We start from the raw sequence: 20,448 nt of genomic DNA, 5'->3' as shown, positions 1-20,448 counted from the left end.
TATGATAGAAGCTCTACTATCCCTGTACCTGGTGTGAAATAAGGTTTTCTTGCGCATACCCAAGAACCATCAAATGCATCTTGAAAATAAAATTGATTGTGTTATGGTACATTAAAATCCTAGGCTAGGGTGAATTTTTGGGGACCTAATTTGTTTACTCTTAAAATTAAAATAATGAGCCATTCAGTTTTAACTAAAACATGCTAAATTTGAGAGAATGTTACTTTATTGTAACCACAAATGATTAATTTTTTATTAAAAAGTACCAAAAATATCGAAATTTTTAAGAATTTGTGGCAACATTTAAATTTTCACACAAGAGGCAGTCAATCCAGCTCACAACTGACAAAATAAACCAGATCGTGTAAAATTTGTAATGTAAGTAAAATAAATGTTGTTAAGATACTTGCACACCTAGACCCTTAAGCTGCTTGTAAACGTTCCAGGCATGAAAATGCTGACATCCCTCATCCACTGTGTGTTCACTGACATTTATTCAGGCTAATTAACCCATTTTTTTTTACACATTATACAGTTCTCTCATTCACCAATGAACCAAAACACAATCTTGGAACGAATGTGTTTTCTAGTCTATGCTGACCATTTCATTAGTAATTTTAATAGGAGTTGTGTTTAATTTGCCTCATCAGCAGAGAAACCAGAATTTGGTTTTATTCCGAAAGTGCGGCAGCTTTGAAACCCATTTGTGGTCTCATCGTTTTTTTTAGTCATTCTTAGTCATTATGAAATATCATTGATTTACCTTTTTCTAAGTCAATCATTTAAAAGAAAAACATCCAATGACTTACAATGAGCAGCATCCAACATAAATGAATGGAGAGGGTTAAACATTTGGAATCAAACATAATCCATGGTGACATAATAAAACTCACTACGCACTTGGTTTGAGCATAAAGCAAGGCTTTAATCAACTTGTTTCAGAACATGGAGGTCTAGTTGTACTTCACTAGCTCCCTGTCTTTACAAAATGTCCCTGACAAGCTGGGGCCAATGCCCGAGTATTTATACTCCTTGGACGGCGCCACCAGCTGGCCGTCCAGTGTTATTTCATAGGTAGTTTCTCGATGATGAGATTTATGACACATGGCTACACCTTTCAACAAATCAAATGAAATTTTGCTCTCGCTTGAGAGTAATCAAAATTAAAATCTCCAATCATACCCCCTATATTTAATCAATCAATAGCTGTACTCCCACACTGCAGAGCCTTTCTAGAGTAGTTCATAAAAACTAAACTAATCCACAACCGGTGACAACAATAATACCAATATAAGAATATGACAAAAAAAATGCATTCACTTACAAAATACATCTCTTTAAAAGTACTTTCCTTAACAGTGGTAATAACCGTTACCATACTGACAATTATAAGAATCCCTTTCCCTGGCCTGATATTACCTTGTTTCCTGTTTGAAAAATAATACAGTCCACCTCTGTTATTTCACAGTCATTTTATGCAGAAAAAAAAATCAAAATATCCAGTAATTTGAATTAAGCAACTTAAATAAAACAGCACAGGAGATGTTTTGTGCTTTAAAAAATTGAATTAACAGGCAATTCAAAATAATTGATTTTAAGTTAAAAGGAGTAGACTGTGGTCATACCAGCACACAACACTAAACCAGAAACTAGGATTCCCCCTCTTTCCATATCCTGTCAGACTTCCATATTTTTAACTATTTATTCACATTTAGACAGTTAACGTATTGAGTGCAATACCCTACAATTTTTTGTTTCAAAGAAAGTAAATTATTAAAGTATTCTTTCTGGCTCAGCTAATATTCTTACTTCAATTTTAACAGAAATAAAAGTATAAATATATTTTACATCATTCATAAATAATAGACAAGGTTCATCATTTTGGAAGTAATTTTGTTCTTCAAAAGTTGTTCTGTGGTTGACTATTAATACTCAGTAAATATATAGCGGACCCTGAGGTGTGACAGTGCTGCGCAAACTTTCCACCCTTACCTCATGCTGCAATATCCACAAAGACAGAACAATCAATATAGCTTAAGAAACTGTGGGGCTGATTTTCGTTTCTGCCATACATAAGGGTGGATGGTGAGCATAGCAATCAAGACGCCCACCCAATGTTGTCGGGGAGCGGCCTGAACCATTTTCATGGTCAGGCCTCATTACAGTACTATCACCAAGCAGCCAGCGCTAAACTTGTGCTGACAGGCAACTCATCAATTGGAGATGAGGGGAAGTCCAACGTCTCCTCCGCTGAGCTGAGCCAGAAGTTGAGGAGTGGGGTGATGGGAGGGCGGCATTCCCGGGATCGGCTGCCACAGAGTGAACTTTTTTGGAGCAGCTTGGTGCAGTCCCTTTAAGGACTGCTGGTTCGATCGCTTAGTGTTCAGTTCCCCTGGGCAGGGCACATGTGTTCAGTTCCCCTGGGCAGGGCACATGTGTTCAGTTCCCCTGGGCAGAGCACATGTGTTCAGTTCCCCTGGGCAGAGCACATGTGTTCAGTTCTCCTGGACAGAGCACATGTGTTCAGTTCCCCTGGGCAGAGCACATGTGTTCAGTTCTCCTGGACAGAGCACATGTGTTTAGTTCCCCTGGGCAGAGCACACGTGTTCAGTTCCCCTGGTCAGAGCACATGTGTTTAGTTCCCCTGGTCAGAGCACATGTGTTTAGTTCCCCTGGTCAGGGCACATGTGTTCAGTTCCCCTGGGCAGGGCACATGTGTTCAGTTCCCCTGGGCAGGGCACATGTGTTCAGTTCCCCTGGGCAGGGCACATGTGTTCAGCTCACCTGGGCAGAGCACATGTGTTCAGTTCCCCTGGGCAGGGCACATGTGTTCAGTTCCCCTGGGCAGGGCACATGTGTTCAGTTCCCCTGGGCAGGGCACATGTATTTAGTTCCCCTGGGCAGGGCACATGTGTTCAGTTCCCCTGGGCAGAGCACATGTGTTCAGTTCCCCTGGGCAGAGCACATGTGTTTAGTTCCCCTGGGCAGGGCACATGTGTTTAGTTCCCCTGGGCAGGGCACATGTATTTAGTTCCCCTGGGCAGGGCACATGTGTTCAGTTCCCCTGGGCAGAGCACATGTGTTCAGTTCCCCTGGGCAGAGCACATGTGTTTAGTTCAATTGGGCAGAGCACATGTATTTAGTTCCCCTGGGCAGGGCACATGTGTTCAGTTCCCCTGGGCACTGCACACTGCCCAACGGAAAACCAAAATTACATTGGAGTCGTAAATACAGCGTGCGACACCAATTTAAGCATTTTAATAAAGTTCCGCCTGTTACGGGCAGTAGGACTGGCCACCTATTTCGAGGCCCACTCAAAAAGTATATCAAGCGCAATGAGAGTAGTAGGTTATATTTTAAAATGTTCATCTTGTTACAGCCCTATTAATGCTGAAAAACAGGGTTATAATGAGACAAAAATTGCCCCCTGTGATTATTATTAAAAGTTTGTTACAAATATAGTATCATTATAAGAGTGACTTGGCAAAATTAGGCCTGAGATCTGTTCCCAGGTCTCTGTGATGCTAATTTTCATATCTGGTAAATCAATTATGAAGAAATCTTCATTTAGAAAAGTGATGACTACAACAACAACAACAACTTGTATTTATATAGCACCTTTAACGTAGTAAAACGTCCCAAGGCGCTGACTAGCAGACTATTCTGATGAAGGGTAGACACAAGAACATAAGAAATAGGAGCAGGAGTAGGCCATACTGCCCCTCGAGCCTGCTCCACCATTCAATAAGATCATGGCTGATCATCCAGCTCAACACCACTTTCCCGCCCGATCTCCATATCCCTTGATTCCCCTAGAGTCCAAAAATCTATCTATCTCAGCCTTGAATATACTCAAAGACTCAGCATCTACAGCCCTCTGGGGCAGAGAACTCAAAAGATTCACAACCCTCTGAGTGAAGAAATTCCTCCTCATCTCAGTCTTAAATGGCTGACCCCTTATCCTGAGAATATGCCCCCTAGTTCTAGATACTCCAGCCAGGGGAAACAACCTCTTAGCATCTACCCTGTCAATCCCCCTCAGAATCTTGTATGTTTCAATGAGATCACCTCTCATTCTTCTAAATTCCAGACAGTATAGGCCCATTCTACACAATCTCTCATCATAGGACAGCCCTCTCATCCCAGGAATCAATCTAGTGAACCTTCAATGTACCGCCTCCAAGGCAAGTATATCCTTCCTTAGATAAGGAGACCAAAACTGTGCACAGTACTCCAGGTGTGGTCTCACCAAGGCCCTGTACAATTGTAGCAAGACTTCCTTACTCTTATACTCCAACCCCCTTGCAATAAAGACATACATGCCATTTGCCTTCCTTATTGCTTGCTGTACCTGCATGCTAGCTTTCTGTGTTTCTTGCACGATACCCAAATCTCTCTGAATACCAACATTTAAAAGTTTCTCACCATTTAAAAAATATTCTGTTTTTCTATTCTTCCTACCAAAGTGAATAACCTCACATTTCCCTACATTATACTCCATCTGCCACCTTACTGCCCACTCACTTAGTCTATCTATATCCCTTTGCAGACTAATTGGGCTGGATTTTACTTACCGAGACACGTTGCGGGCGGGACTGCTGCCTTCCGGGTTCTAGTCCCGCCCCCAGCGACGTCTGATGAACAGACGCTATTTTGCCCTGACTGGCCTTGTTAAGCCCGCCCTGCGGGTTTGCCAGCCAATTAAGGGAAAGCCGGTGTCAGATGACGTCAGTTGATGACGCTTCATCTGCCGGTTTTCTTAAAGGCATATGCACCACACTTGTTTGACAGATGATTTGACAGTGTTTGACAGCATTGGCGTGCTGTCAAACACTGACAATCACTGTCCAAAGGTGAGCCCTTGTACCCAGGCTCTCCAATTACTCTCTCCTTAGGGTAAAACAGATGACAGCTGCAGCTGAGATTGCAGAAGCCATCTGTCACGTCTCCCGATGAGATGAGGCTACACAAACACTTCACAGTTTGCCACCTGCAGAAACATCTAACCACATTAAAAATTACTTTCACAACATATCCTTACCCCTGATACTAACCAGTGTCCATTGCATCCTTCACACCACTTCTGCAGCTGTCATCCAAACACCAACGTAACAGCAGGCCCACAGCACGCCTCACTTACCCTGGCGGGGTTCCCCGAAGTCGGGAAGCCCACAGCAGCAGTCGAAAAATTGGAAAAAGCCTCTTAACTGCCTGTTAACTACCTGTTAATAGGCAGTTAAGTGGCTATAACCGTCTTCCGACTGCTAGGAGTCGGGTCTCTGTGCAAATCGGGGCCCCGACTCCCAGCAAGATTGCTTGGAGGCGGGTTGGGAGTGGGTTTGGGACCCGCTCCCATTTTCTGGGATTTTCCCAGCAATCCCGCCTCCAAACCTGCCTCCTCAGGGCTGGGTATTCTCCTCACAGTTTACTGTCCCACCTAGCTTTGTATCATCAGCAAACTTGGATACATTACACTCAGTCCCTTCATCTAGGTCATTAATATAGATTGTAAATAGCTGAGGCCCCAACACTGATCCTTGCAGCACCCCATCAGTTACAGCCTGCCAACCTGAAAAAGATCCGTTTATCCCTACTGTCTGTTTTTTGTCCGTTAACCAATCCTCTATCCATGCTACTATATTACCCCCAACCCCATGAGCCCTAATCTTGTGTAATAACCTTTTATGTGGCACCTTATCAAATGCCTTTTGGGAATCCAAACATACTACATCCACTGGTTCCCCTTTATTTACCCTGCTAGTTACATCCTCAAAAACCTCCAATACATTTGTCAAACATGATTTCCCTTTCATAAAACCATGTTGACTCTGCCTAATCATGTTATGATTTTCTAAGTGCCCTGATATCACTTGCTTAACAATGAATTCCAGCATTTTCCTGACGACTGATGGTTTCCCGATAACTGGCCTGTAGTTCCCTATTTTTTCTCTCCCTCCTTTCTTGAATAGTGGTGTTACATTTACGACCTTCCAATCCCAAAATGTTATAACCTGTCTTTTCTCTTTACAGATACTCACTTATCTGTTGTGTATTTCCAATAGTTTCTGTTTTTATTTCATTCTTTACAGCATTTGCAGTTTTTCCTATTTATTTAATTTTTTACATACAGTTTTGAAATACTAATCATTAGATGTTTAAAGAGCAGCAACTTCTTTATGTTGTATTTTAGTTTTATCTTATTTTTACCCACTACTCTCAGTACATTCAGCTGTTCAATTCAAATTAATAAAGTATATCAAACAGAATGCATCTGACTGCATTATTTGACACCTTTTGGGAGACTACAGATTGTAAATCCATTTATAACACATAGTATAACCACTCTGACAAATAACAAATGTCATAAACACCTTCAAGGAGTCCATAGCTGTTTTATCTTATTGTGCAGCAAATAACAGAATGTTGTGTAAATTTGATGCACTCAAAATTCAAGCTATATAACAATAACAAAAGGATCCCAGGACCATATTTAGTTTTATATTGTGTGCACATATGTGGACACATAGAGCCAGATTTTGATTTGAGTGGTAAAAGCTGTTTGTTACACTTGCACTTGCCCATAGACCTTCTATGGGCTTTTGCACGGCAAATTCCTGTCAGCCAACCATCCAAAATATGCAGCTCCCTCTACAGGGTATCTGGGACTTGTGTGAACAGGACAAGCAACTGTGTATCTCCTTAATCAATCAGATTAAAGTATTGTGAAATAAACAGCGCAGAGACTAAACCAGGAAGTGTAAATTCGAATAATGAATTCAATGTCTAATCAGGTACAGAAAGCGAAATAAAGAAAGGGAAAGAAAGATTGGATTAAGAGAAAGAGATAAAAGAGACAGAAAGAAATATTTCTTTTAAAATCTCTAACAATAATTAAAAGCTGAAGTCATGAGGCTCCACATTTGTAAAAGTTAATTTTCAGTGCCACAGAGGTTGTTTGGCAGTAGTTAAGACTTACCATGCCGTTAAAAGGGTACTTAGAGTGGAATTGACAAGCCCTAACCTTTTTTGGCAAGTTTAGTCTGTATCTACAGGAACTTCACATCATTTAATATATTTGAATGGGGAGCCAGATGCCGAGATGCGGTTTACACGCAGCTTATAAAGGAGCAGGACATCTTGGACAGAAACTTCCGGATTCCTGCGTGTATCTGTGCATGCGCGGTCGCCGGAAGTTGCTGTCCGATTTCCATATAAATAACAGTGAGCAACTAGAGAAGCTGGGGTTGTTCTCCTTAGAGCAGAGAAGGTTAAGAGGAGATTTGATAGAGGTGTACATAATCATGAATGGTTTTGACAGAGTAAATTAGGAGAAATTGTTTCCAGTGGCAGAAGGGTCGGTAACCAGAAGACACAGTTTTAAGGTGATTGGCAAAAGAACCAAAGGCGACATGAGGAAACATTTTTTGCACAGCAACTTGTTGTGATCTGGAATGCACTGCCTGAAAGGGTGGTGGAAGCAGATTCAGTAATAGCTTTCAAAAGGGAATTGGATAAATATTTGAAGAGAAAAAAAGGACAGGGCTATGGGTCAAGAGCGGGGCAGTGGGACTAATTGGATAGCTCTACCAAAGAGCTGGCATAGGTATGATATGCCGAATGGCCTCCTTTTGTGCTGTATCATTCTATGATTCTATTAATAGGTTTAAGGACTTACAAAGTATTTACAGCACAGGAACAGGTCATTCGGCCCAACAGGTCAATGCTGGTGTTTATGCTCCACAAGAGCCTCCTCCCACCCCTTTTCATCTAACCCCATTAACGTATCCTTCTATTCCGTTCGCCCTCATGTGCTTATCTAACTTCCCTTGAATGCATCCATGCTATTCGCCTCAACTATTCCCTGTGGTATCGAGTTCAACATTCCAACCACTCTCTGGGTAAAGAAGTTCTCCTGAATTCCCTATTGGATTTTTAGTGACTACCTGATATTTATGACCACCTAGTTCTGGTCTCACCCGCAAGTGGAAGCGTCTTCTCTACATCTACCCTGTCAAACCCTTTCATAATCTTGAAGACCTCAACAGGTCACCCCTCAGTCTTTTCTTTTCTAGAGAAAAGAGCCCCAGCCTGCTCAATCTTTCCTGATAGGTATAACCTCTCAGTTCTGGTATCATACTAGTAAATCTTTTCTGCACCTTCTCCAGTTCCTCTACATCCTTTTTATAATACGGGGATCAGAACTATTCACAGTACTCCAAGTGTGTTCTAACCAAGGTTCTATACAAGTTTAACATAACTTCTCTGCTATTCAATTCTATCCCTCTAGAAATGAACCAACTGCTTTATTTGCTTTTCTTATGGCCTTATTAACCTGCGTCGCTACTTTTGGTGATCTGTGTATCTGTACCCTCCCACCCCCCACCCCCCCACCCTGTTCCTCCACCCTATTTACACACTTATTTTCCAAGGAGTATGTGGCCTTCTTATTCTTCCTGCCAAAATGTAATACCTCGCATTTATCTATATTGAAGTTCATTTGCCAAAGAAACTTTAGAGAGGAAAGGGAGGCTAGAGATTAACTACATATGTATGCAAATAGCATGCTACTCTATATTACAACAATGACTATGCTTGAAAAGGACCTCATTGGCTTTGAGCACTTTGGGATTTTCTGAACTGAAAGATACTATATAAATAAATGTTTTCTTTCTATGTCTATTGATACACTCCTTGCACATCATTCTAATGGTCCAATTCTTAACAGTTTTATGCCCACTCCACCTAGCTAAGAGCGGAATGGGCCCAATCCTTATATGAGCACACTTTAAGCTGACAAATAACAACAGCATTTTATTTTTATTTTTTTCCCCCAATTTTCTTCCCTCATCTTCTGAAAGTATTGACTCTTGGTAGGGTAGGCAAGCAAAGGTCGTAAAAGATGGTAATTTTGTATGTGATTATGAGGCCTTTGCACCATAGCATTGTGCATGGGCAAATTATGAAGGGAAAACTGTATGCATTTAAAATGTGAATACATAATCAGACTAAAAGTTGAACTGAACGATTGTGAATGTGTCTGACTGCAATAATGAAAGTTTAACCAGCTAGCTCTTTCAATGAACTCATATCCACTGTTGGAAGCATTCTTATATGTATTTCTACTTAATGTCTTTCAATATTATTGTTAGATATTTAGAGTTAAATATTTATATCTGTAAGAAAACACAATGGCCTAGAAATTGAGTAGCCTTAGCGCCGCATTTGAGGCGCTAGAGGGCCTAGCGCCGGAGTTATGGCCAGTTTAGAAATTCCCTGGGGCCCTAGAATCGGCGGTAGACCGGTTGCGCTGCGCCGGCACCGATGACGTCATCGGTGTGCGCAGCGTCCCGGTTGCCATGCCGACGGGCCCCAGCGCCGAAATTCAGTTGCGGCCGCCTCGCCCGTGGCAGCCGCAACTAAGACTCTGGCAACAGAGTCTTACATCAGTTAGCGCCTGCGCCTTAAGGTCGCGCGGCGGCCGGCCGCTTTCTCGCCGGCCGCCTGCCCGCACCTCCCTCCCCGGACTCCTCCACCCTCCCCCGCGGAACAGATGCTTCCGGGCTGCGAGCCCGGCACTTCCCCGAGGTGCCGGGCTCATTTTTCTGATGAGTTTACCGGCCAGCGGGCGGGTGCAGGCAGCTCCTCCTTAACTGAAGGAGGAGGCCTGCACTTCCCGAGCCTGCCGCACCGCATCGGGCGTCGCAGCGCCGGAATAGCGCCGCAAAGCGGCAGGTAGCGCCCATTTTCAGGCGCAAACACCCTTCAGTAGCGCCGGCAGCCGTTTGGGCGCTAACTTTCCGGCGCTAAAGCCCTGGCGCGGCGCCAACTGAATTTCTAGGCCAATGTCTGGTTCCACGTTTGCATTGACGACACCCAGCTTTACCTCACTACTAGCGCTCTCAATCAACACCCCCACCTCCGCCCCACCCCCCCTCTGTTTTGTCAGACTGCTTGTCCGGCATCCAGTACTGGATAAGCAGAAATTTCCTCCAACTAAATATTGGGAAGACCAAAGCCATTGTCTTCGGTCGCTGCCACAAACGCCGTTCTCCAGCCACTGACACCATCCCTCTCCCTAGCAACTGTCTGAGGCTGAACCAGACCGTTCACAACCTTGGTGTCATATTTGACCCCGAAATGAGATTCTGACTACATCACTAAGACCGCCTACTTCCACCTCCATAACATTGCCCGACTCCACCCATCTCAGTTCATCCGCTGCTGAAACCCTCATCCATGCCTTTGTTACCTCTAGACTAGACTATTCCAATGTTTTCCTGGCCGGCCTCCCATATTCCACCCTACATAAACTTCCAAAACTTAGCTGCCCGTATCCTAACTCGCACCAATTCCCATTCATCCATCACCCCTGTGCTCACTGACCTACATTGGCTCTCGGTTTTGGCAATGCCTCAATTTTAAGATTCTCATCCTTATTTTCAAATCCTTCCATGGCCTCACCCCTCCCTATCTCTGTAACCTCCTCCAGTACTACAAGCCTCTTGCGAATCCCTGATTTTAATCGCTCCACTGTTGGTGGCTGTGCCTTCAGCTGCCTAGGTCCTAAGCAAAAAGAAAAAGGAATGGCAGTGCCTGAATTCAAATGCATCTGTTGTGTAATTTCTTCTACCTTCTTCTAAATCATTAAATCAAAGACAGCAAATCAGGTACAAAATCCCAATCAGATACAATCACTTCCCAAATAGAAATAACAATGGTTTACTACAACTCATTTAAGAACTGGAACATAAAAAAACCACTGGATATTGCAGCATAGTATACTAAAGCTTTGTATGTCACATTGTTAATATTACATATTGTATTTTGACCAAAACAGAAACACATTTATTTCTATGTGGAAAATCTAATTTATACATCATAATGGGTGGACAGTAAATGAACAGGATATAGATGTATCCCAATTGCATAATTTATTTAGGAATGAAAAATAAAATCTATAAATTCTTTAGCACATCCTTTGTGCTATTAAATGTCGTGAAAATCAACTATGTTTAGTTAAAGATATTTATTGGATTGTCATTTAATGGAAAAATAGAACACAAGTCCTCCATGTGAACTAAGTAAAACTTTAACTGTTAGATGGACAAACATTTTTTAGAGAGAATTTAGAACCTCCAATCATCAATGGCAGTGAATCGATAAAATGGACTTGTTAGGACCGAATAGGCCAGAGACTAGTGCGGGTGATATTAACGGACAAGCCACTGGTAATGTTCATACAAGTGTTCATACGACATTCCTCTGCCTGTTATTATAACACAAGCATCAATTTGTTTAATTCCAATGAGCCAGTGTCTCTGGTAAAATTGCGGGCAGAGGACTGTCACACGAGTATGTTAAGCATTTGGCTATTGACATCACCAACGGTAATTTCTAGGTTTGTATTTCAAATAATTATTCATTTTTAAATCGCAACCTATAATCAATAACTATGAATCTAACCTTGTTATTGTAACTAGAATTGCCCACCTTGCTCTGCAAAACAAAGCATTGTAACAATCTTCACAATATCCTACTTCCTGTTGATCACTCACAATTACCACAATCATTAATGCTTGTCACTGTCACAGCCAGGAAAATGATATGGGTTTTGTAGACAATTTGGTATCATTCCTCATTTAATATATACCACATGTAAAAAAAAGGATGATTTTTAATTCTGCAATTTAAGAAAAAAAGTAAGGATATTGGAGGTGTTCTTACCTTCTTGTCTTCCTGATCATTTGCTTGCCTCTTTTCCTGACTGTGGCTGTCACTGACAGTTGCACTCTCCCCTTGCTGCCCATCCTGCTGCTGCTGCTGCTGCTGCTGACAGCCACTGCCTCCAGACCCCTGAGCGTGGGGGATGGGCTCCGAGCTCCCGTTCTCCCGACACTGAGAAACTCCGTTTACATCCATCTCGATCTTCCAATTCACTACATTGCACAATATTTAAAACAACAAAAAGCAGATTATCTCAACGCCGCCTTTTGAAAGGGGGTTCTGCAATCCGAGCAGCGCGCCCGAGAGCCGGAGAATGAGGCACAAATCGCAGACTTTTTAATTTGTCCTTGTGCAATGGCCTTCAATCGCCCCTAAAAAAAAGCAAACGCTAACTAAGCAGATCGCTAACGAGCGAGCTAAAGTCGGCGTTCAGTGTGCGGTGATCATTTACTTTATCGTCGGCTGTTGGATCGCTTCCAGCACAGCTCTGGACCCATCCCAAAGTTACAAAAGAAAAAAAATCTCAGCGATTATTGCAGTGTGGCTGATGGTGTTAGCTTTAAGAACCGCTTCTAAATGACAACCAAAAGTTAAAACCTCCTCCGAGTGAATTACAAAAAGCACACACAACCTCAAAACGCAGATGCAATAAATTATTTTCAAACCTGCGAAATGTGGCGCCGATGATGACACTCGGGCATTTACACGGTTATTTGGCTTCCGATGTTGTTCATCTATCCTCTGTGTGACCGTGGCTCTCACTCAGGCTCCGCCGGCGTCGCGCCACGCAGCATTGCACAAGGAGAACTGGAGTAAAGAGAAAGCAAGGGGGAAATTCCGAGAGGAAATCGAAATCTCTACTATCCACTCCAGTCTTGAAAAGCCGAATAAAAGAGGGCTCACATTCAAACAATCTCTCTATAATAATAAAACTCTTTTGAATTAGCCTCCTGTAAATCTGTATCAACTTCAAAAATTATTACTCAGAGATACATTTTCCGTAATCTCTTCCATCCCCGATCTATCTATTATAATATAGTACAGTGGTATTACAAATTAGGCCTCGTCTATTTCACTGCATAAATATACACTGATGAAAACGAAAGTTTACAAATTAAAATATTAGTGTATAATTACATATTTAACCAGCAAGTTTTAAAAACTATTGAAATTTGAAATGTCACCAGACGTTAATATAATCATTAGACAGCTTGTAACGTTTCAGCAATAATGAATGCAAAAGATGCCATAATTGATATTTAATTTTCCAAAATATCAGATAGTTATATAGAAAATAATAGACAATGGCTGTATTTCAAAGCTGCCAATTTATTCAAGGACATATATAATGTCATAAAACATTAGAGTGGAATTTGAATAGTTTATAACCTTTTCAACCTATTCCTCCATGTATTTATTATAATAATTTAAGATCTACTAACTGATCTCATGTGCCATTGCTCATGGTGAGTTGGCAGAAACACTGGGGTAATTTTCACCTTCACCGCCTGGGCGGTTAACCCGGATGGGGATGAAAATCAGACAGGTTCTACAAATGGCGAGCAATCCACTCACCACATTACCACCCAGGCAGTGAAGGTGAAAATTGCCCCTAGTGTTTTGCCTTATAAGGTATAACATCTGGACCATTACTTTACAAAGACTGAACAAGTCAAATTCCTTTTGTATGAAATAGTATTCTGGGAAATCAGTATTATAAAGCTTTACCAATATACATATATATATTTAATTTAATTCCTTGACCAGTTTCAAAGCAAGATATACAGGTTAGAGTTAGCTATGGGAATTTTAACCCCCGCCCACGATGGCCAGGAAAGGGTTAGGGATTGGAAGGGTTAAATCATCAATTTCAGGAAACCCACCACAAACGCACCTGTTTTCGTTTTAACCGTGGTGGGTTTCAGGGTGTCCAAGTAACCCGCTCTGAAGAGGCGGGTCTGTAACAACAACGACAATAACCTGTATTTATATAGCACCTTTAACGTAGTAAAACATCCACAGGAGCGTTATCAAACAAAATTTGACACCGAGCCACGTAAGGAGATATTAGGGCAGAAAGAGAAAGGTTTTAAGAAGCGTCTTGAAGAAGGAAAGAGAGGTAGCGAGGCGGGGCAGTTTAGGGAGGGAATTCCAGAGCTCAGTCGCCAACAGTGGAGCAATTAAAATCAGGGATGTTCAAGAGGCCAGAATTGGAGGAGTGCATATATCTCAGAAGGTGATAGGGCTGGAGGAGATTACAGAGATAGGGAGGGACGAGGTCACAGAGGGATTTGAAAACAAGGACGAGAATTTTAAAATTGAGGCATTACTTAACCGGGAGCCAGTGTAGGTCAGCGAGCACAGGGGTGATGGGTGAACGGGACTTGGTACGAGTTAGGACACAAGCAGCAGAGGTTTGGATGGAGGGTAGAACATGAGAGTGTGGCCAGGAAAGCATTGGAATAGTCAAGTCTAGAGGTAACAAAGGCATGGATGAGGGTTTCAGCAACAGATGAACTGAGGCGGGGCGGAGTCAGGCGATGTTACAGAGGTGGGAAAAGATGGTTTTAGTGATGGCACAGAAGCTCATCTAGGGGTCACATATGACACCAAGGTTGAAAACAGTCTGGATCAGCCTCAGACAGTTGTCAGGGAGAGGGATAGAGTCGGTGGCTAGAGAATGGAATTTGTGGCGGGGACCAAAAACAATGGCTTTGGTCTTCCCAATATTCAGTTGGAGAAAATTTCCGCTTAATCCAGTACTGGTGACATTTTAGAGACACTGGGTCGAGACACTGGAAGGATAAGTTAGAGCTGGGTGCCGTCAGCTTACATGTGGAAACTGACGGTGTGTTTTCAGATGATGTCACCGAGGGGCTGCATGTAGATGAGGAATAGGAGGGGGCAAAGGATAGATCCTTGGGGGACACCAGCGGTAACAGTGTGGGAGTGGGAAGAGAAGACATTGTAGGTGATTCTCTGGCTATGACTGGATAGATAAGAATGGAACCAGGCGAGTGCAGTCCCACCCAGCTGGATGGTGGTGGAGAGGCATTGGAGGAGGATGGTGTTATGTATTGTGTGTTCTATTGTGTGTTCTCCTCCCACCTGTGGTGGCGCTGTCACAGGAGATAAATGGTTGGGTATTCTCTCGGTTAAGTTTAGCTCTCTTTGTTCGGAACTTGCCAGAACTTCCTTTCCTTCCAATAAAGCACTTCATGTTTGAATCTCTGAGTTCTGAGTCCTAAATTGTGTCTAGGTAGAAAGGTACCGACACAACAAGTGGCAACGAGGAGCGGATGAATCTGCGTACGTTATGGGTGCAGTGAGTAAACAGAAAATTTAATTTGAAACGTGAGATGGCTACTATATTCGGAAACATCGGTGATTTTGATGAAAATGTGGAGCAATGGAGCGCATATACGGAACGTTTTGAATATTTTGTATTGGCGAATGCGGTGGCAAATGAAAAGGTCGTGCCTACCTTTTTGAGTGTAATCGGGCCGAAGACTTTCAATTTACTTCGCAGCCTCGTGCAGCCAGATAAGCCAGGAACTAAAACATATAAGCAACTAGTGGAAATTCTTGGAGCACATTTTTCACCAAAACCTCTGGTTATTGCTGAGAGATTTAGATTTCACAAACGGAATCAAGAGGAGGGGGAATCAGTGACGATGTTTATTGCTGCTTTAAAAAGGTTTTCGGAACACTGCCAGTTCAAGGAGGTGCTGAATGACACCATTAGAGACAGACTTGTGTGTGGTCTTCAAAATGCAGCCACACTGAAGCGCCTTCTTACTGAGGACAACCTTACTCTTGAAAAGGCCATTGAAGTTAGTGTCTCCATGGAGATGGCGGAAAAGGAGGCTCACCAGTTGAGTTCAACAGGGAGAGTTCACAAGGTGTCGTCTGAGCCTAAAGGTGCGCGGAACGGCACATGTTACCGTTGTGGGAAAACGGGCCATCACGCTAATGACTGCTGGTGTACGGAGCTGGAATGCCGAAATTGTGGCAAAAAGGGTCACATTGAATGCGCCTGTAGAAGTAAAAAAAGAACAGACAGAGCTGGGAAGCATGGAAGCAAAATGTCTGTATTTGGACAAGAGAGGAAAAAGAGTGTTCATTCAGTGCAGTATGATGGAACAAGCAAAACAGAGGGGAGCGACACCTCTGAGGAGGAAGAGGTGCACATACTGACGGTTGCAGGTGGTTCAAATGGCTACTGGGTGTCACCACTGGTGGAGGGACAATCAGTGCGGATGGAGTGGACACAGGCGCGGCTGTGTCCCTTGTTTCAGACACTGTCTACAACAAAATGCTAAAGCATCTTACCCTTCAGCCAACAAACATTGTGCTAAAGACCGGCGAACCTGCGGCCATGGGAGGCGTCATTGAGGTGACAGTTAAATTGAATGGACAGACTGCAAAACTGCCACTATATGTGGTAAAGGGAAATTACCCATCGCTAGAGAAAATCACGCTGGACTGGCCTGCAGTCCGCATGATGTCAAAAGGGGAGTCAGGTCTGACTGCAGTTTTAAACAAACATGCAGAACTCTTCAATGGGGAACTTGGGAGCATGAAAAAGATCAGCGTGAGACTGGACATTAAACCTGACAGCAAGCCGAAGTTTCACAAAGCCCGACCTGTACCCTATGCAATTAGGCCAAAAGTTGAGGCTAACTTGGAGGCCTTAGTCAAGAATGGAGTCCTGAAGCCTGTGAGCGTGAGCAAATGGGCCACACCCATTGTTCCTGTCCTGAAAAAGGATGGATCTGTTCGAACCTGCGGGGATTTTAAAGTGACTATTAACCCGGTGCTGTCTGTGGAACAGTACCCTCTTCCCCTCATTGATGATCTTTTTACGGGCCTGGCCGGAGGGCAAAAGTTCAGCAAAATAGACTTATGCCAGGCTTATCTACAAATGCATGTCGATGACAAATCAAAGGAGCTGCTGACAATTGTGACACACAAGGGGCTATACAGGTACTGCCGCCTTCCATTTGGAATTATGTCGGCCCCTGCTCTATTCCAAAGGGCAATGGATCAGATTTTGAGTGGACTGCCAGGAGTCCAGTGCTACCTGGATGACATCCTTGTCACTGGGACAAATGAGGAGGATCATCTTCTGAACTTGGATGCGACACTACAACGACTGAAAGAGTACGGACTCAGAGTTCGTAAAGACAAATGTGAATTCTTTCAGTCTTCAGTTGAGTACCTGGGGCATGTGATTGACGCTACTGGCCTGCATAAGGCGCCACCAAAGGTCAAGGCGATCGTGGAGGCCCCAGCACCCCAGAATGTGAGCCAGTTACGTTCATTTCTGGGGCTACTTAACTACTATGGGAAGTTTATTCCAGACTTAGCAACATTGCTGAAACCGTTACATCAGTTGCTATGTCAAGGCAAAACAGGGAAATGGACTGAACTGTGCAACGAAGCTTTCGCCCAAGCAAAGAAAGCATTGCTGAATTCGGAGGTCCTGACACACTTCGACCCAAAGCTACCCGTGCAGCTAGCATGTGATGCATCACCATACGGTGTGGGAGCAGTCATATCCCACATCGTGCCTTCGGGTGAAGAGAAACCTATCGCCTTCGCATCATGCACCTTGAACAAGGCCGAGAGTAACTATGCGCAGATCGAGCGCGAGGCCTTGGGAATCGTTTTTGGAATTCAAAAATTTCATCAGTACCTGTTTGGGAGAAGGTTCACACTCCTGACAGACCACCGTCCATTGACTTCAATCTTCGGGCCCCACACCGGAATTCCGTCTCTCGCTGCAAGCAGGATGCAAAGGTGGGCTTTACGGTTGTCAGGACACACATACGGCATCAAATATCGCAAATCAGACTTGCATGGCAACGCAGACGGTCTCTCGAGGCTGCCCTTGCTTGTTACTCCCCCAGAGCCTCGTCAGATAGACATCTTCTACTTTAGACAAGTGGAGGGAGCACCTGTCACTGCAGTTCAGGTGCGAAGGTACACCCGCAACGATCCAGTCCTGTCTGAGGTAATGGACGATGTCATTCGAGGGAGAGCTATAGGAGATTCTCCTAGTTTGAAACCTTACGTTTCAAAAAGAAATGAGCTCTCCGTCCAGGCAGGTTGTCTTCTTTGGGGACGTCGTGTCATCATTCCGCCACCTCTGAGGGAACCTATACTGCAACAACTTCATACAGGCCACAGTGGGATGGTTCGGATGAAGGAAATGGCAAGAAGCTACTTCTGGTGGCCAGGTCTCGATGGGAATATTGAGGAGAAAGCCAAAACATGTTCCCCATGTCAAAGGGTCCGGAATGTTCCACAGCTGGCAACCCTACACCCCTGGGATTGGCCTGCAGAAGTGTGGCAGCGAGTACATGTGGACTTCGCCGGTCCTTTCGAAGGGAAGATGTTTATGGTGGTTGTGGGCGCTCGTAGCAAGTGGCCGGAGGTCGCTGTGATGAGGTCTACCACGGTAGAGAAAACAATTGAGAAACTTGGTGAGATGTTCAGCCGTTATGGCTCACTGGAACAACTCGTAAGTGACAATGGTCCACAATTTGTATCACAGGAGTTTGCAACCTTCCTGCATGTGAATGGTGTCCAACACATCAGGTCTGCGCCTATCGTCCCTCTACTAACGGCCAGGCAGAACGGTTCGTGCAAACTTTGAAGCATGCCTTGAAGGCATCGCAAGGTCAGGGCTCAATCCACCAACGTCTGAACAGCTTCCTGTTGTCCTACAGGAACGAGCCGCATGCCACAACCAAAACTTCCCCAGCTTCGCTCATGATGAAGAGGCAGTTGCGGACAAGTTTTGACTTACTCAAACCTCCAAGGGCAGAGCAGGTTGTCCATCATCAACAACAAGCTCAAGTTGAAAAGAGAGAGAAAAGAGCCAAGGAGAGACGTCCTAGCTCGAAACTACAACACTGGACCGAAATGGGTTCCTGCTACGGTGATCGCGCAGACGGGCCCTGTGTCTTACACGGTTGAGACTGCTGAGGACGTCGTCTGGAGAAGACACACAGATCAACTGTTGCTAGGAGCAGAGACAGCCACAGAGGCTCCAACGGCTGGTTGGCCTGAACTGTTTCCGAATGATACCGCAAACCAGCATCCTTTGCCACAGTGCTCTTCTCCAACACAGGAAGTCAAAGAGACTGTTCTACCTGTGCAAACTCCTGACTTTCAACTGACACAGGCACCTTCTCCATCTAGGCCTGTGTCAATGCCTACTGCTGTGGAAGCCAGTGATGACCGCCAGTATCCTGTCAGAGAGTGGCGGCCTCCAGGACGCTTGGATCTGTAGGCTTAGTGACTTACCCACAAGGCTGGGGCAGAATAAACCCCAGGGTAAAGTCAGGGTTTGAGGCAGTCTACCTCTACCCTAGGTTAGTTGAGTGTATTGAAAGTAACTTACCTATTGAGGAATAATGTGGACCTTCCATTTAAGAGGGGAGGAAATGTTATGTATTGTGTGTTCTATTGTGTGTTCTCCTCCCACCTGTGGTGGCGCTGTCACAGGAGATAAATGGTTGGGTATTCCCTCAGTTAAGTTTAGCTCTCTTTGTTCGGAACTTGCCGGAACTTCCTTTCCTTCCAATAGATGTTTGAATCTCTGAGTTCTGAGTCCTAAATTGTGTCTAGGTAGAAAGGTACCGACACAACAGATGGTGTGGTCAACCGTGTCAAAGGCTGCAGACAGGTTGAGAAGGATAAGGAGAGATAATTTACCATGGTCACAGTCACATAGGATATCATTTGTGACTTTTTGTTATAATATTTAAATGAGGCTCCTTTCCTGAGATTTTGGCAGTAATTTGAAATTAACGCCTACTACACGGGTTTCCTGGGGTCATCAATGAAATGGAGGTGAGATTGAGCAGCTATTCATGGGGATGGTTAAAGGTCAGGAGTGCCGATATGAATAAAGGCTTAGGCTGCAATTTTGCCGGCGCTCAGAGGACGGGTTTGGAGGCGGGTCAGAGGTTAAAGTCGTTTTGATTGACGGCGGGTTCCGCACCCGCCGTCAACCCGCCTCCACACAACCTTCCCAAGTGTTGGGTCCCCGATTTACCAGTGGACCCGACACCTAGTGGCAGGAAACGGATTAAAGGCAATTAACTGCCTATTAACAGGTACTTGTGAGCAGTTTTCAGGTCTTTTTCGATTTTCCAGCTTCTGGGTCGGGTGACATCTGGACAACACACCAGGTCAGTGTGGCGTGTTGTGAGTCTGGTCTGATGTTTGCAAAAAGAAGACAGCTGCAGAAGTGGTGTCAAGGATGCCATGTTGCACATGGTGAGTTTCAGAGCAAAGAAAATGTTGGTTACTGCATTTTTAATACATATAGAGATTTCTTTAGCTTACAAGTTTTTAAATCCAACTGTATGTCCAGTGCCACCTCATTGGGAGAACCTCTTTCACCAGTGACAGATCGATTCTGTCATCTCACCTGAAGTTGCCATCTATTCCAGAAACATCGGAGCCAATGAAACAATCAAACGTTGGTCCTCCAAATCCTTCCACGATCATCCCCAACACCAACATCACCAACCTCATCACCAACCTTCGCCACCATCACCTGATGCTGCACTGGACACAGGACATCAGCTCCTGACAAAATTGCTGGCCGGGAGGCCAGCGATGGCATCACCATGGTCAGACTTTCTGCACTTGATGCTGTAAACCCTGGCTGCCACGTGATGCGCCAGGTTGACACCATCCCACACC

General features: G+C 44.1%; 1 protein-coding gene across 9 annotated transcripts in view; it reads right to left on the bottom strand.

The window, feature by feature from the left end:
- Nucleotides 1–12,521, bottom strand: part of LOC147117523 (RNA-binding motif, single-stranded-interacting protein 3) — a 2,125,417-nt gene extending 2,112,896 nt beyond the window's left edge. For all 9 annotated transcript variants that reach the window (XR_015078466.1, XM_085988580.1, XM_085988577.1 and 6 more), the window contains exons 1-2: nucleotides 12,390–12,521; nucleotides 11,725–11,936 (exon numbers count right to left, since the gene is read on the bottom strand). Coding sequence is in view for 8 of the 9 variants with exons in the window: in XM_085988580.1 (XP_085844706.1) it covers nucleotides 11,725–11,919 (195 nt within the window). In the remaining variant the exon portion in view is untranslated. The remainder of the gene's footprint in view (nucleotides 1–11,724; nucleotides 11,937–12,389) is intronic.
- Between the last annotated feature and the right edge of the window lie 7,927 nt (nucleotides 12,522–20,448).

Source organism: Somniosus microcephalus, chromosome 5, assembly GCF_052327205.1.
Source record: "Somniosus microcephalus isolate GS21.2 chromosome 5, FLI_Smic_1.0, whole genome shotgun sequence".
Taxonomy (NCBI): domain Eukaryota; kingdom Metazoa; phylum Chordata; class Chondrichthyes; order Squaliformes; family Somniosidae; genus Somniosus; species Somniosus microcephalus.
The sequence above is the reverse complement of the archived record's forward strand: the minus strand, read 5'-3'. Positions and strand labels throughout refer to the sequence as shown.